The 16,666-nt window shown below is 45.9% G+C and overlaps 1 protein-coding gene across 1 annotated transcript in view; it reads left to right on the top strand.

Moving 5' to 3' along the window:
* Nucleotides 1-734: 734 nt before the first annotated feature.
* NDRG1 (N-myc downstream regulated 1) overlaps nt 735-16,666 on the top strand; it is an 83,510-nt gene continuing 67,578 nt past the window's right edge. The window contains exon 1 of the mRNA XM_083516880.1: nt 735-833. Coding sequence (XP_083373006.1) covers nt 811-833 — 23 coding nt within the window. The 5' untranslated portion in view covers nt 735-810. The remainder of the gene's footprint in view (nt 834-16,666) is intronic.

A 16,666-nucleotide genomic window follows, 5' to 3' on the forward strand; every position in this document is an offset into this window, starting at 1 on the left:
TTTTAAAAAACTGAAAAATGAAATATATTAAAAGAAAGTAGATTCAAATGGCCAAAGCCAAATCTCACAGGATGTTTCCCTGTCAACATTGGAAGCCATATTCCATCACCCTTCGGGTGGGTGAGGTTTCAGAAAGCAGCCATGTCTTTGCAACAGTGAGGACTAGTATCATGCCTGTTGTTTTTTCCATGCAGCCTCTGAATTCTGTGCCCAGCGCAATGTTAGGCGGGTGTTTTTCTGCGCTCCTTCAGAATTATGCGCACAATGTGAATGAGTAGGGAGGGGGGGAATGATGGAAAGAGAGACAGGGCCTCTGGCCTTGATGTGTCTTACGCACACTTCTCAGAAGCAACTCCGGCCCTCGTGAGGAACGCATCCGTCTTCCCCTGCCGTCGCTTCGCTTCTGTGCGGCGATTTAATTCCCTCCCCAGCGGCTCCCGCCCTGACCCAAATGTCCGCCATTGAACAGATGTTGTCTTGTAAGCCTTTCCTAAGCAGCTCCATTTTCCAATCAGAATTGTGACGGGAATTATGTCCAGAAGATAATTACAGTGTTTATAAAAAGGAAGTCTTGTTGGCTCGGGTGGGGAAAATGGCCTTGGAGCTGGGCGAAATCCAGGTCAGCCTCTGAGCTGCTACAAATGCCTCGACTTGTATGATTTGACTCCCTCCCCCTCCCCCCCCCCGAAAAGGGAGCTGTGCTCGATTCGGCTCTCAGGGACTACATGCCATTTTTAACTGCAAACCAAGGACGGAAAGGCAGGATCCTGGTTGGTCCCCAACTTGAGTGAGTGAGCGAGCAAGACATCAATGCATGCGGTATCGACTACCAGGTAAAAATCCATCTATTAAAGAGCTATTGGAGCTTTGCGGCAAGTTGCTAGTATTGATTTTCTTGCAATTTCCCCTTCCCCTCCTCCCGCCCCAAGCTGTATCTGAACTGAACTGTAAGGTGCTTGGGGCAGAGGACTCGCTTCCTTCTATCGCTGCATTTAGGAGGTTGGACTAGGTTGCACTTTCAACATTCTTGACTACTTCTAAGGAAAGCCGCTCTTCCTTCCTCTCTGGCGAGGCTCTTTTCAAAGCTGCACAACAGGCAGAAATCCTACAGCTGCAGCTTTTCCGACAGCATGCCTTGGTGGGGAAGAGTATCACCTGTTGAATTTCCGCCTGCTGCCATACAGTTTGTTTTTAAATTCTACACGCTTAAAGGTGCTGAGACTAAATATTTAACATGGATTTGAAGTGCGTAAGTCGTCTAGAACTCTAGAGTACTGCTGTCCTTGAGGCAGGTGAAAAACTCAGTTTTGTCCTATGTGCGTTGCATGTCTCCCAAGTCTTGTAATGGAGGGGGTATTTTCTCCTACAAGTGCAATCTTAAACACACCTACTTGAGCGTAAGTCACACTGAATGCTTTGGGGATTTGCTTGTGGGTAAGGATGCAAATTCCTGGTGAAATGTGTGAGCCCCTCTCCTCTCGTTCAGCAAAAGAGTCAAACTTCATGTGCTGAAGAAAAGCCGCAATCTGCTTTCCTGATGCCTTAAGAAAAAGCTGGGAAGCAGCTGGACGGATTTGGATTGGAGCTTCATCGATGGAGAAGCGAATGGCTAAGCTCATTTCCTTGCAGAGTTCCCCCAATCAAAACACCCCAGCGGTGCTAATAGCAGCTTCAAAGAGGCTGGAGGGGTTGGGGAGACATTTCAAGAAGGTAAAAGAGTATTTGTTTATTTGTTTGTTTGTTTGTTTGTTTGAGTGATTGATTGATTTCATTAAATTGATACACCACTTGGGTGTTTAAAAAAACAACCCTCATAGCGGTTTACAAAAATGTAAGACTATACAATCAGGAAAAATTCAACAGCCCTACTTTAAAACGTACAGTGGTACCTCAGGTTAAGAACTTAATTCGTTCTGGAGGTCCATTCTTAACCTGAAACTGTTCTTAACCTGAGGTACCACTTTAGCTAATGGGGCCTCCTGCTGCTCATGTGCTGCAGCCACGCAATTTCTGTTCTTATCCTGAAACAAAGTTCTTAACCCGAGGTACTATTTCTGGGTTAGTAGAGTCTGTAACCTGAAGCGTCTGTAACCTGAAGCGCCTGCAACCTGAGGTAAGGACCCCTGACCATTAGATCCAGTTGTGGCTGACTCTGGGGTTGCGGCGCTCATCTCGCTTTATTGGCCAAGGGAGCCGGCGTACAGCTTCTGGGTCATGTGGCCAGCATGACTAAGCCGCTTCTGTCGAACCAGAGCAGTCCTGCCAGAGCGGTACCTATTTATCTACTTGCACTTTGACGTGCTTTCAAACTGCTAGGTTGGCAGGAGCAGGGACCGAGCAATGGGAGCTCACCTCATCATGGGGATTCGAACCGCCGACCTTCTGATCGGCAAGTCCTAGGCTCTGTGGTTTAACCCACAGTGCCACCCGCATCCCGCAACCCGAGGTACCACTGTACAAAAGTTAAAAAACTAAAACAGATTAAAATCACATCGACTACCAAAGCATCTGGGTAGCATTGTCAAAATGAGAATCTCTTTGGCAGGTGCCAAATAGAGTAAAGTGAAGATTTCTGCTTGATTTCAATAGGCGGGGAGTTCCAAAGTATAACTGGGACCCCACACCAAACGGTTCCTACAGTCGCAAAGGGAACAGGTATAGGAAGAAGAAAGTTTCTAAGCAGAGGTTGGATGGTCATCTGTCATGGATGCTTTAGCTGAGAATCCTTCATTGAAGAGGGTTGGACTAGATGGCCCCGGGGTCCCTTCCTACTCTACATTTGTAAGAGTTAAACACCCTGCTCTCCAGCAATGCAGGGCCCTAAGTGAGAAGGTGGTGGGGCAGACACAGGTGGAAGTTTGGAAAGGAAGGCTGAGCTGTTCTAGAAAAGTTGAAGAAAGACTCTGGATGACTGCCTCTTAGGGGCTGTGCATTTCCCACCTGGAATAATAATAATAATAATAATAATAATAATAATAATAATAATAATAATAATAAAATTTTATTTATACCCCGCCCTCCCCGGCCAGAGCCGGGCTCAGGGAGGCTAACACCAGTAAAATTACAGTAAAAACATAATAGGGTTGGGGTGGGGAAACCAATTTAAAATACAGGTTAAAATGCAATTTAAAATTCAACCTCATTTTAATAGTAGCCCATAGATCAAGACCATAAGGGGAGGGAAACATAAGGGTCAGACTGAGTCCAAACCAAAGGTCAGGCGGAACAGCTCTGTCTTGCATGCCCTGCGGAAAGATGCCAAGTCCCGCAGGGCCCTAGTCTCTTGTGACAGAGCGTTCCACCAAGTTGGGGCCAGTACTGAAAAGGCCCTGGCCCTAGTTGAGACCAATCTAACCACCTTGTGACTTGGGACCTCCAAAATGTTGTCATCTGTGGACCTTAAGGTCCTCCGCGGGGCATACCAGGAGAGGCCGTCTCATAGGTAAGTGGGACCTAGGCTTGGCGATTATTCTTTAAGACCTTTGAGATGGTCCCTTTTTATTTGTTTTCATTTTATATTGCGAGTCTATCCCAGCTCCACTCCATTTGCGCAAGGTGAGGTATGCAGGGTTCTCCCTTCGCCCATGCTATTCTCACAACAACCCTATGAGGTAGGCTGTAGACTTAACAGACCTGGTGAAGAGAGCACAGCAGAGGTTATATTTTCTGAGAATCCTCCGGAAAAACAATCTCTCAAAAGACCTGTTGATGGCATTTTACCATTGCACTGTGGAGAGCATACTAACTTATGGTTTGTGTGTGTGGTTTGGGAGCTGCACGGCCAGGGAAAAAAGAATGCTATCCAGGGTTGAATTATGCAGAGAGAATTATTGGGTGCACTCTTCCCACCTTAGATCAAATCTATGCTGCCAGGTGCCATAAGAAAGCGGCAGAGATAGCACAGGATAGTACGCACTATCTCTTTCAGCTTCTGCCTTCTGGAAGAAGGTATAGGGTTATAAAGGCCAGGACTAGCCGCCTGAGAAACAGTTTCTACACAAATGCAACTCTGGTTCTAAACGCAGCATGAGGGGTCTTTATAGTATAGTGTGTTTTAAAATGGGGTTTTAGAGTTTTTAGGGGTTTTTGAATGTTTTATGTAGTTTTTTATGTAGTTTTTCAATTTCATTGTTCCGCAAGGGACAATGACAATAAAGATATCGTAATCATAATCATAAACAAGAAATTAACAAGAGATGCAACTCTCTTTTCCTGGCCCAAGTAAAAGGGGAGAGTTTCACTGGCCGAATGCATGCGACTTGCAGCAACTGTTAAAGAGCAGAAAACCTGAATTTGGCAACCTTACTCAGAGCCTGGGGCAAGCAGAGCTTACTGTGCCCTTTACAATCCTTTTCACTCTCAACATGGTTTCCTTAGGATTTATTTTTTTGTCGAGATCTAAGTTCATCGATGCCCAGCAAGAGCTTCGACCAGAGAGCTCTGCTGCTCTGGCTGAGCAATCATTTCCAATTAACTCCTAATTAGTCCATTAATTAGCTCCTTCCACAGCAAACGAAGCAGTCGTCTAGACTGAATTCATTCTGCTCTGTTTGCAAATTTAATCTGCCTTAAGAATGGCTAGGAGTGCCAAGTTTTTCAGGCAGCTGTACATCCTTGCGGCAGGCAGAAATTCGGCAGGTTTTCGGTGTTTTCTTTCTGGGAATCCTCCCCGGTTGAATTTCTGCCTCAACCGTGCAGCGACTGAAAGGCACGAGATCCCTAAAAAGGAGGGAGGAAATGTGGTAACTGTGAGCATAGCCAAACAGCATGTGGTATTTCTCTCTCTCCATAAGACGCACCTGACCATAAGACGCACCAATTTTTAGAGGAGGAAAACAAGAAAAAAAATATTCTGAACGAAACAGTGGATGTATGATTTTTGTGGTTCATGCTGTGGCCACAGACATGTGATTTGACGGTGAGTTTGGGGTAGCCCAATGCAAAAATCCTAGAATCCATGTGGATCCGTGCTTTGTAACCACGTTTTTGTGCCATTGCACCCCACGCAACAGTGTGGGTGTGGGTGTGGTTTTTTTGGTGCAGGCTGTAGCCATGGACATGCTATGTGATCTGATGGTGAATCTGGGGGTGACCCAATGCAAAAATCCTGAGGATCCATGGGCTTTTACCTTCCCCCTCCCAGGCAGCCTCCTTTATCGCTAGCGTCCCTTATCTCCCTCCTGATCACTTACCGATCAGCTGCTTCCTTTCAACACTCCCTTCCCTCTTGTTTGCCTTAGTGTCTTTTCCTTAGCTGGAGCAGTTTTTTGCTCCTCCTTTTCTTCTAATTTCTCTCCTTATTGCTTTAGCCTTCCTGTCTCCTCTCCTTGCAAATTCGCTGTCTTTACCTCCCCCCTCCCAGGCAGCCTCCTTTATCTCTAGCGTCCCTTATCCTCCCTCCCAATCGCTTGCCGATCAGTGGCTTTGTTTCAACATCCACTTCCCTCTTTTTTTTCTTTTTTTTTTTTTAAAAAAGCATGATCTGGCTTTCGCCCCTGGGCAATTCAGTTCCAGGGACCATGCATTCACTCCATAAGACACACAGACATTTCCCCTTACTTTTTAGGAAGAAAAAAGTGCATCTTACGGAGCGAGAAATACGGTAATTCTTCTCAACAGGTAGAGCATGAAGCTCTTAATCTCAGGCTTGTGGGTTTGAGCCCCACATTGGGCAAAAGATTCCTGCATTTCAGGGGGTTGGACTAGATGACCCTAATGGTCCCTTCCAACGCTACAATTCTATGACTATATGATTCTCTTAGCTCAGATTTCTAGCCACTCTTTCTTACTAGCTTTGCTCCTCTCTCTGCACCAGATGAGTAAAAATTCAACCCAAGAGGCATTATGTGGCAGCTCATTTGGAAGGAACTTTGCAAGAAAAAAGCAAGCCATAAGCAATTCCGTGTCTTGCTATCTTCCAAATCCCTTTTGAAGATACATCTTGGTTTAATCATTCCTGTTTTTACTATTTATTTTATGCTTCCCGCGTGATCCGCTTCTGTAGCAATCTTGCAGACGTTTCTGTCATAAGGGCTTGAGCAAATAACTTTCGTTGGATACAGTCACTGCTGGCCCAAGGTCTTCTGCAAGGCTGAGAACAGTGTGGCAATTTTCACCGGGCTCAGTGCCTTGGGGAGGGTAAAGATTTGCAGCTGACCTCTTAGATAGAGGCTTTGAGTTTAGATGTTGTGACGGTGAAAGTTCATCTTTTCCTTACTATGAAAATGAAACACGCATGACACAAAACAGACATTGACACCAAGTGAGATTTTAATGATATTTGTCGTGCCTGATCAAAGGCAGGCACCAATACAAAAGGAGGAGGAGATAAGGAAAAAAAACAAGTAACCCAATAAAGGCCAAATGACTTTGATAAGCTACAAAACATGTTAGGCAAACTATCACTAGGGATATTTTATTTTATTTTTTGGAATAGATATAGAATGCGTTGCGGAAATGCAAAGGAAACGCGTAAGGGAAACATTGAGCAGTTTTCACGTTACAAAATTAGTTCGAATGAGGATTCAGTCATGTGCCTATGTAATTGGACTTTGCACAAACTGTGAAATTGCAGGATAAGGAGAGATGCCAAGAGCGGTTCACTCTGCAAGGGCTCGAGTATCACAGTGTTTTTATTATTGCAAATCACGACGAGGATACAAATATTGCTAATGGTCCTTTGTTTCTTTTCATTAAACTGTTTTAATGCTTTGTCTGCTATTATTATTATTATTATTATTATTATTATTATTATTATTACTATTAATTTATTTATACCCCACCCATCTGGCTGGGTTTTTCCAGCCACTCTGGGCGGCTCCCAAGAGAATATTAATAATGACAATAAAAAAGCAATAAAATATCAAACATTAAAAACTTCCCTAGACTTGCCTTTCTCTTATTGACAACCTTGTTTTCGGTCACATTGTACTGTGTGTTTTGATTTTTGAAAAGTGCCTTTGCGTTCCTTTGGAGAGAAGAATGTAGCAAAACAATAACAAGTTGGAAATTAATATATGAGACTCAGGACAGATTTCTCCTGAAATTTGACTTCTACGTATAATTGTGTGATTTAAACCGTTTACTTAAATGCAAGATACTTTACACCAGGGGCTCCAATTTGCCCCGCCCCCCCCACACACACAATGGGGGGGGGTGTCATGCGACCCATAGGGGTCAGTACTTGCCCAGGGGCAGTGGGGGATGGAGGCCCCCTCAAAATTTGGGGGGGGGGGCTTGGCATCCAGTCCAGGAATATTGAGGGGGCTGAAGCCCCTTCTGCCCCCTATAGTTGGTGTCCCTGATTTATGCAAATTGCTAAAGATTTTGATCCAGAAGGCTTTAATCCTGTTGTTGTTGTTTAGTCGTTTAGTCGTGTCCGACTCTTCGTGACCCCATGGACCAGAGCACGCCAGGCACTCCTGTCTTCCACTGCCTCCCGCAGTTTGGTCAGACTCATGTTTGTAGCTTCGAGAACACTCTTCACCCATCTCGTCCTCTGTCCTCCCCTTCTTCTTGAGCCCTCCATCTTTCCCAACATCAGGGTCTTTTCCAGGGAGTCTTCTCTTCTCAGGAGGTGGCCAAAGTACTGGAGCCTCAGCTTCACGATCTGTCCTTCCAGTGAGCACTCAGGGCTGATTTCCTTAAGAATGGATACGTTTGATCTTCTTGCAGTCCATGGGACTCTCAAGAGTCTCCTCCAGCACCATAATTCAAAAGCATCAATTCTTCGGCAATCAGCCTTCTTGATGGTCCAGCTCTCACTTCCATACATCACTACTGGGAAAACCATAGCTTTAACTGTACGGACCTTTGTTGGCAAGGTGGTGTCTCTGCTTTTTAAGATGCTGTCTAGGTTTGCCATCACCTTTCTCCCAAGGAGCAGGTGTCTTTTAATTTCGTGACTGCTGTTACCATCTGCAGTGATCATGGAGCCCAAAAAAGTAAAATCTCTCACTGCCTCCATTTCTTCCCCTTCTATTTGCCAGGAGGTGATGGGACCAGTGGCCATGATCTTCGTTTTTTTGATGTTGAGTTTCAGACCATATTTTGCGCTCTCCTCTTTCACCCTCATTAAAAGGTTCTTTAATTCCTCCTCACTTTCTGCCATCAAGGTTGTGTCATCTGCATATCTGAGGTTGTTGATATTTCTTCTGGCAATCTTAATTCCGGCTTGGGATTCATCCAGTCTGGCCTTTCGCATGATGAATTCTGCATATAAGTTAAATAACCAGGGAGACAATATACAGCCTTGTCGTACTCCTTTCCCAATTTTGAACCAATCAGTTGTTCCATATCCAGTTCTAACTGTAGCTTCTTGTCCCACATAGAGATTTCTCAGGAGACAGATGAGATGATCAGGCACTCCCATTTCTTTAAGAACTTGCCATAGTTTGCTGTGGTCGACACAGTCAAAGGCTTTTGCATAGTCAATGAAGCAGAAGTAGATGTCTTTCTGGAACTCTCTAGCTTTCTCCATAATCCAGTGCATGTTTGCAATTTGGTCTCTGGTTTCTCTGCCCCTTCGAAATCCAGCTTGCACTTCTGGGAGTTCTCGGTCCACATACTGCTTAAGCCTGCCTTGTAGAATTTTAAGCATAACCTTGCTAGCGTGTGAAATGAGTGCAATTGTGCGGTAGTTGGAGCATTCTTTGGCACTGCCCTTCTTTGGGATTGGGATGTAGACTGATCTTCTCCAATCCTCTGGCCACTGCTGAGTTTTCCAAATTTGCTGGCATATCGAGTGTAGCACCTTGACAGCATCATTGTTTAAAATTTTAAATAGTTCAGCTGGAATATCATCACTTCCACTGGCCTTGTTATTAGCAGTGCTTTCTAAGGCCCATTTGACTTCACTCTCCAGGATGTCTGGCTCAAGATCAGCAACCACACTACCTGGGGTGTACGAGACATCCATTTCTTTCTGGTATAATTCCTCTGTGTATTCTTGCCACCTCTTCTTGATGTCTTCTGCTTCTGTTAGGTCCTCTCCACTTTTGTCTTTTATTATGGTAATCTTTGTACGAATCCTGTACCCCTTTGCTATTCTCTCAATTCAAATTAAATCAAATCAAAATCAAATCAGCTCCACAATTTTCACAGGGAAAAAGCTCCCATTTAATGGATGGTAGTCGTCCCCCCCCCCCCACTTTGCAAATTGCTTGTAATGCTGCGTGTTTGCGATCAAATCATAGCCATAGCGGGAGGCAAAGGATTAGGCCTTCTGAACCCCCACACTAGGCCCCCAATGCGGCAATTTTTGTAGATATCACCAACAGCATCCCTGTGTCCTGAGGACACGGAGAAAAAACATACATCTCCTAGTTTGGGTTCTGAAATATACTCTGAGTCGAGTGTGAATTTCATGCTCTTTATTCAGCTCCTAGTAGCAATGAATGAAATTTTCCCCCAAACGTCTAGCTAAAGGTAAAGGGACCCCTGGACCATTAGGTCCAGTTGTGGCCGACTCTGGGGTTGCGGCGCTCATCTCGCTTTATTGGCCGAGGAAGCCGGCGTACAGCTTTCAGGTCATGTGGCCGGGATGACTAAGCCGCTTCTGATGAACCAGAGCAGCGCACGGAAACGCCATTTACCTTCCCGCCAGAAGGTACCTATTTATCTACTTGCACTTTGACGTGCTTTCGAACTGCTAGGTTGGCAGGAGCTGGGACCGAGCAATGGGAGCTCACCCTGTCGCAAGGATTCGAACCACTGACCTTCTGATCAGCAAGTCCTAGGCTCTGTGGTTTAATCCACAGTGCCAGCCACGTCCCAAATGTCTAGCTACATATACATTATTTACACAATGGGCCCCGCGTGATTGGCTAATTCCGGGCTGCTCCTGTAGGCCAATCAGGTCACCAATTCACTTCCACCTGGAGCTGGATTGGGTGGCTCCAGCAGACCAATCAGACTGCTGTATTCTGGATCCTATTGTTCCAAGATTCAGCTCAGTACATAACAGGTTCAAGTTTCACTGCCTTCAATGGGGCTTTGCTAAGATGCTGTAGGGCTGGAGCCAAATTTCCCTTTCTGCCCATTGAAACTGGTGCCACTCCTAGCTGGAGAAGTCACATAAATCAGGTGTGCAATTGTGCAAAACCTCCTTTTGTGGGTTTCCAAATGGGCAAGTCATTTGAACCTCATAATTAATCTTTGGCACCCATAAACAACAGAGTCGTGTTTGGCAGCCACGATGCTCTGGAACGGCAGCAGCTGAGGGCCTTGACCTTTTCAGACAAACGCCTTTCTTGGGGCAGGAGACAATTCCTTTGGTAAAAACTAAAGGACAGGGAGGGAGGGAGAGAGCTGAGAGGTGCCCTTTAGGACATCGTGCCCATCTTGAGTCCTCACATCCATCTCAGGCCCTGTTCAGGCCAAGCCAGGGGAAGGTTTTGTTTGAACTGTCTCATGGGCAACTCAGTGGGTTCGCCAAGACACAGAGCGCCTGGTGCAACATTAACAGCAAGGCCTGCACAATGTTGCCTGCTGAACTTCGTCCATGTTGCAGTCTAATACATCTTCCTCCTGTTGTAAACAAAATCTGCCCTTTTTCCCTTATGGGGTATCCAAGAGTCTGTGTAGAGAGTCCTTAAGTGGGTTCTCTATCAGTAGGAGAAAATAACAGAGGCCAGCCAGAGAATACTGAGAAGCAAAGCAGCTAGTAAGCCTGATCTTTATTAAACTGTTGCAACAGGGTGCTCCCCTCACACGCAGGAAAGGAGGAGGACCTCAAACAATGGCACGCAAGGCCTTATATAGACATTTTAAATTCCCTGCCCTGGAGCTCAAGACCACCCCTCCGTACATCATACATACATCACAGAAGGAGTGTAACCCAAGACCACCTCCCACAAACATCATACCTAATTCACAGAAAAGGCGGTCTACAACAGAAATTTGAGTGTTGTTGTTTTTCATGCCTGGCAGGTTTTGTGATAATGCCTTATCTGATTGCCTTTCCTGGTGGTCTGCCCATTCCTTTGAAATGGTAATTACTTAAATCCTATAACAAGGAAGGTTTTTTTTCACCTCCTCCTCCCTCCTTGCAGAGAAAACATTTGGTCAGTTTGGCAGTCAAAATGGTTTCAAGGAGTCAAAATGGTTTCAGGAAGGTCTTCCTGTGTTGCTCCAGACATTGGTACATTTATGAACATTTATTTTATATATATAATAATTTTTTATTACAATGACAACCACAAATAAAGACGGTCATTATTTGTGGCTCCAGGATTATTATTATTTTTCAGTTAATCTATTGCATTCACATCCCACCTTTTTCTCCAAGGAGCTCCAAATGGCGTCCATGGTTCTCCTCATTTAATCCAAAAACCAGTGCTGGATTTACGTATAAGCTAAACAAGCTATAGTTTAGGGCCCCACTATCTTGGGGGCACCCCGAAAATATACTTCTTAATTGTATTTCAGTTCAGCAATTGCTTTGATAAAATACATATTTTGTTATGTGCAAATGGTTTTAGATATCTATTAGGTCCATAAATGACCACATAGCATATATTTAACACAAAAAACAGCGACAATTTGTTGTTGAAAAAGGACTGCTGGACATATAAAGGGCCCCATTACCTTCAGTAGCTTAGGGCCTCATCCGTCCTAAATCTGGCCCTGCCCACAACCCTGTGAGGTAGACTAGGCTGATATGAAGGACTGGCTCTAGGTCAGTGTTTCCCAACTGGTGTTCCGCGGCACACTAGTGTGCCGTGAGACGTTGGCTGGTGTGCCGTGGGAGGGAGGCGGGCGAGTCGGGCGGTGAGAGGCGGCGGCGGCGAGGATCCGCGTCGAGCCGGGGGCGGCTCCGCGGTGGTGGTGCTGAGGTTTCTCTCTCCATTCTCCCCTCACACACACACACAGGAAATAACACAGGATCAGCTGACAGGACCCAGCCAATGGGGCGGCGGCGGGGCAGCGCGTGCAAAAGGGAGGAGCGCGAGACAGCGGACGAGGAGGAGGCCGGCATGTCCGGGCAGCAGCAGCAACAACAGCAGCAGCAACTCCCGGCGACGGCTCCTCAAGCCCCGGGCAACCCTACTCCCTCACCGGCCTCGGCCGCCCTCCTGCTCCACCCGCCGCCGCCTCCTCCGCCCGCTATCGCCGCCACCACCACAACAGCCGCCGCCGCCTCAGCTGCCGCCGTCCCTCAGTCCCTCGCTTTGCTGCCTCCTCCCCCCCCACCCCCAAAGCTTGGAGGTTCCCCGGCAAGGGGGAGGGAAAAAAATTGAAAACTTTCACTTTCGTGCGTCCCTCCCGGCGTGACGCTGCACGCTGACGTCACGGGGCTGTAATGGTGGTGTGCCGCGAGATTTTTTTCATCAAACAAGTGTGCCTTTGCCCAAAAAAGGTTGGGAAACACTGCTCTAGGTCACCCAGATTCCTGGCCCAGTGGGGATTCGAACCCTGGTCTCCCAGGTCCTAGTCTGACACTCTAAACACCGGTGAGAAGATTTTATTTGTGCTTCGAGCCTAAAGGCACAATGCGCCATTGGTGTTTGTGTGTGCTGCAGGATCAAGATAATACTTCTTATTGTAAGGCACCAGCTACCTATCTGCAACTTGGCTTCTCTCAATCTGTGTCCAGCAGTCCTTTGAGGAATGGGGTTGTTAATGGAGAAATCTGAGGGCTCCCTTGGACAAAAAACAAGGACACCAGCCAGGAATACCAGAGCAAAACAGCAGCCTGTAGGCTTGGTCTTTATTGAAGACTGTTGCGACAGGACTCCCACTTGCCACAAGGTGGAACAAGATGGAAGCCCCAAACAAAAGAGCCCCCCCAAACTTTTATTAGCTGTGAATCCCCATGTTACACCCCCCCAAACTACATCACTAATACATCATGGTTACATCATGAAAGGGGAGGTCTGGTGGCAGTAATCTGAGCATCCTAGACCCTGCCCTACGGTTCTCCTTGCCCTCCACCAAACACCCATCAAGTATAACAAAAGAGATATTTACATTTCCCTGTTTCCCAGCCAAGTTAACCACACCCTTTTGTCTTCATCTGGGTTTGTTATTTCTGGAATGGCTACCTGTCTGGCACTCAGGTATCAGGATGCCTGGGATTATCACTCAGGCAGAGGGGCTGCTGAGTAGCTGAGCTCACATGTCTATATGAATTTCTGAAGTTTTCCCAGTGAGCCAGTACATAGATACATTGATCAGTGAATTGTTACATTTGGTATCCTGCAGCAAAGGCCCTTTGAATAGATAGGAAGAAACTGTGATGAAGTGTTTTGTGGGGACAAATCACAAAAGTGATTGTGCCGATTTTGGTAGTGGGCTGCATGTGCATGATACCTGCTAGAGGGGCAACCCCCCCAACCTATACATAAATTCCTGCAACAGGGTCTCCATTTGAGGAAAGGAGCCACATGGGCCAAATCAGAGCAGCGTTGGAGCATTTAGGGTTTTAGATGGAGGTTTGGGTGCCCATGTTGGGTAGATCCAACGCCAACTGCCTGCGCTGATAGGAGAGCTGCCATGTGGGGTCCCTTGGCACTTTTGAAGTGGATGGATCACACACACACACACACACACACACACACACACACACACGTGCAGTCCAAAGTTTTCAGTCTTAACTGATGGATCACGTGGCTTGTTTTCCTACTGAAGCTCGAAGGTTTGGCAGCCCTCGCAGGCTGACCCTACAATCATGCAAGCTTGCAAGTCCTGGGGGTGAGTTTTTGACCCACCGGAATCAATAACCCAAATAAGGTTGACTTAAAGAGGGTCAGAATTCCACCTCCGCCATGAAAGTAGTTGAAATCTTTACCAGATAAGCCTGAAACAAAGTAAACAAGCTCGGCAAATGATTAGCTCGCTCCCACCCATTCCCCCACTGCCACCCCGCTACAACAATGTCTTATTTGGAAACGTTTCAAACGCCCATGAACATTCGAGTGTGTGACTGCAATTAACGTTTATGGTGGGGCACTTTGATCTCTGCTGCCTCCCCTTTCGTCCTCCTCCTTTTTCTTTCTTCCAATTTAATGAAAAGGGTGGTTATAAAATGTGGTCACTGTTTAAACTTTTCGACTTCGTTCTGCTGCCAGGCAAGTTGCGCTCAGAGGGCGCAAACCAGGATACGGGTGAGATGTTTGTTGCGCATGGAGGACATGATCCGGCCAATGATAAGCACTGTTAAAAGTCCTATTTATAGGAGAGAGGGTTTCACATTTATTTATTTAGCAAATGGTTTTTGGACTTCGGCAAACTTAAATAGACTGGTCTTCCTGGAGAGGAGAGGAGGTTAAATTAGGATTTTGTTTTTGTAGATTTTTTCTTTAATTTTCTTTTTCTTTTGTAATTGTTGTTATATAATGGAAATCAATAACACCATATTTACAAGAAGAAGAAGAAGAGTTTGGATTTGATATCCCGCTTTATCACTACCCTAAGGAGTCTCAAAGCGGCTAACAATCTCCTCTCCCTTCCTCCCCCACAACAAACACTCTGTGAGGTGAGTGAGGATAAAAAGGCACACCTGAAACGCACCTATTCTCAGCAGCCAGAAACATCTTGACCAGACACTGGAGAGACCTGTCAGGAGTAAGCATGGACCAATGGTACCAAACATAGTCCATTAATTTCATTTGCCACTCTTCTTTCGTCGGTAGTTCTTCTTGCTTCCATTTCTGTGCCAATAATATTCTTGCTGCCATTGTTGCATATAAAAACAATTTGCTATCCTGTCTATTAATATCCTGCCTTGTTCCAAGTCAGGCAACTGGTCCATCCACCTCAGTATTGTCTGCACTGACTGGAAGAAGCTCTATTCCTCAGCCCTAACTGGAGATCCCAGTGATTGAATTTGAGATCTTCTGCATGCAAAGCGTATGCTCTACTGCTGAGCCATGGCCCTCCTAAAGTTTGTGTTTCAGCAACATAAAAATCACCAGTCATCCATCATGCTTAGGAGCATCATCATAATCATCATCCAGACTTTTAGTACTTCCAATATTTCCTAATATGGCTGCACATTGCCTTGTGTTTTACTATTCCATAATATAATAAAACATATTCCATCTTCCCACTAAACAGTTGCCTGTCTGCCTTCTTGTAATCCATTCAGGGCTCACTAAGTGGATCATCAATGTCATGTCCCATACTGTTAACAGCCACTCTGATATTGTAGCAGGACGGATCAGGAGACTTCCCTCTAAAAGCAGTTGCCAGCTGCTGCTGTTGTTGAGGGATCAACCGTCATCTCCGGCCCATAACTCCCAGTAAGACTTTGGATTTCAGATTGCGACTCACAGGTTCTAACGGCAATGTAAGGGGTACAAGGAGCAGCTCTGCTTCCATCAGTGAAATACTGGAAGCCTTGGAGACTGGTCCATTAGGATGAGTGGGCCGTTGCCCTGCCAACTTTACTCTGAGCTCAGCAAGCCTCCACCTTCCCACCTTCTTTCTTACAACCAGGAAGCGGGATAGCTCTGCCCATCATGGGCTCTAGCGCCACCTACTGTTGGCCTCCCTGCCTTCCACCCTACCAGACTCAATGAGCGCCAGCGATGACTTACGTGAGGCTTTGTGTTGTGGGTGTGTTCAGAGCTGTTTTCAGTTATCATGTGTGCTTAAAAGCCCTGGGAGCCAGTGTGGTGTAGTGGTTAAGAGCAGTAGTCTCGTAATCTGGGGAACCGGGTTCACGTCTCCGCTCCTCCACCTGCAGCTGCTGGGTGACCTTGGGCCAGTCACACTTCTGTGAAGTCTCTCAGCCCCACTCACCTCACAGAGTGTTTGTTGTGGGGGGAAGGGAAAGGAGAATGTTAGCCGCTTTGAAACTCCTTCAGGTAGTGATAAAGTGGGATATCAAATCCAAACTCTTCCTCTTCTTGCAGTTTTTCTGACCTGGCTTCTACCCATCGGAAATGCCTATCCTATGAAGATATTTGGGTTCCTTAAGGAGCGCTGCTATCTCGAAAGCTTTGTTCCAGCTACATTTCCTGTTCTTCCTGCCCTGCAGAACTTGAAGCCTTGCTCCATACGCTAGTGCAAATAGCACATGCCTTTGTCAAATGGAATATATGTCTCCTTAACTGCTTTTTTATTTATTTTTAGCAATATTAGGCACAGAAGGAAAACACATTGACACATTTGAATTGAGGAGTTCTTTGATGGAATTTCTGATTTACAAAAAAGCTTATGCCAGAAAAACTTTGTTAGTCTTCCGGATACCACATGACTCTTCCTCTTTCCTTCAATATTTTGTGAGCCTGCAGTCACAACAAGGAAAGAGGCAGGGCTGTGGTGATAACAAAATGAAACATTTCCATTTTTTAATAGACTGATTAGCACCTGAGACTTCTGTGCAATGTTCATATATATTGCCATTTACAAATTTATTTCCCCGTACATCATGACTTCTAGTCTAATTTCAGGGGTAGGCAATGTGGGTCCTGCCAGATGTTTGGGACTGCAACTCCTACTAGCCACAGCATGCAAATGTCAGGGATGATGGAAGTTCATAGAATTGTAGAGTTGGAAAGGACTTCGAGGGTCATCTAGTCGAAACCCCTGCAGAAATCTCAGCTGAAGTATCCCTGATAGATGGACATCCGACCTCTGCTTAAAAACCTCCAAGGAAGGAGAGTCCACAATCTCGCAAGGGAGTCTGTTCCACTGTTGGACAGCTCTTATGGCCAGAAAG

This window comes from Podarcis liolepis, assembly GCF_965112155.1.
Source record: "Podarcis liolepis genome assembly, chromosome: 8".
NCBI classification, from domain to species: Eukaryota; Metazoa; Chordata; class Lepidosauria; order Squamata; family Lacertidae; genus Podarcis; species Podarcis liolepis.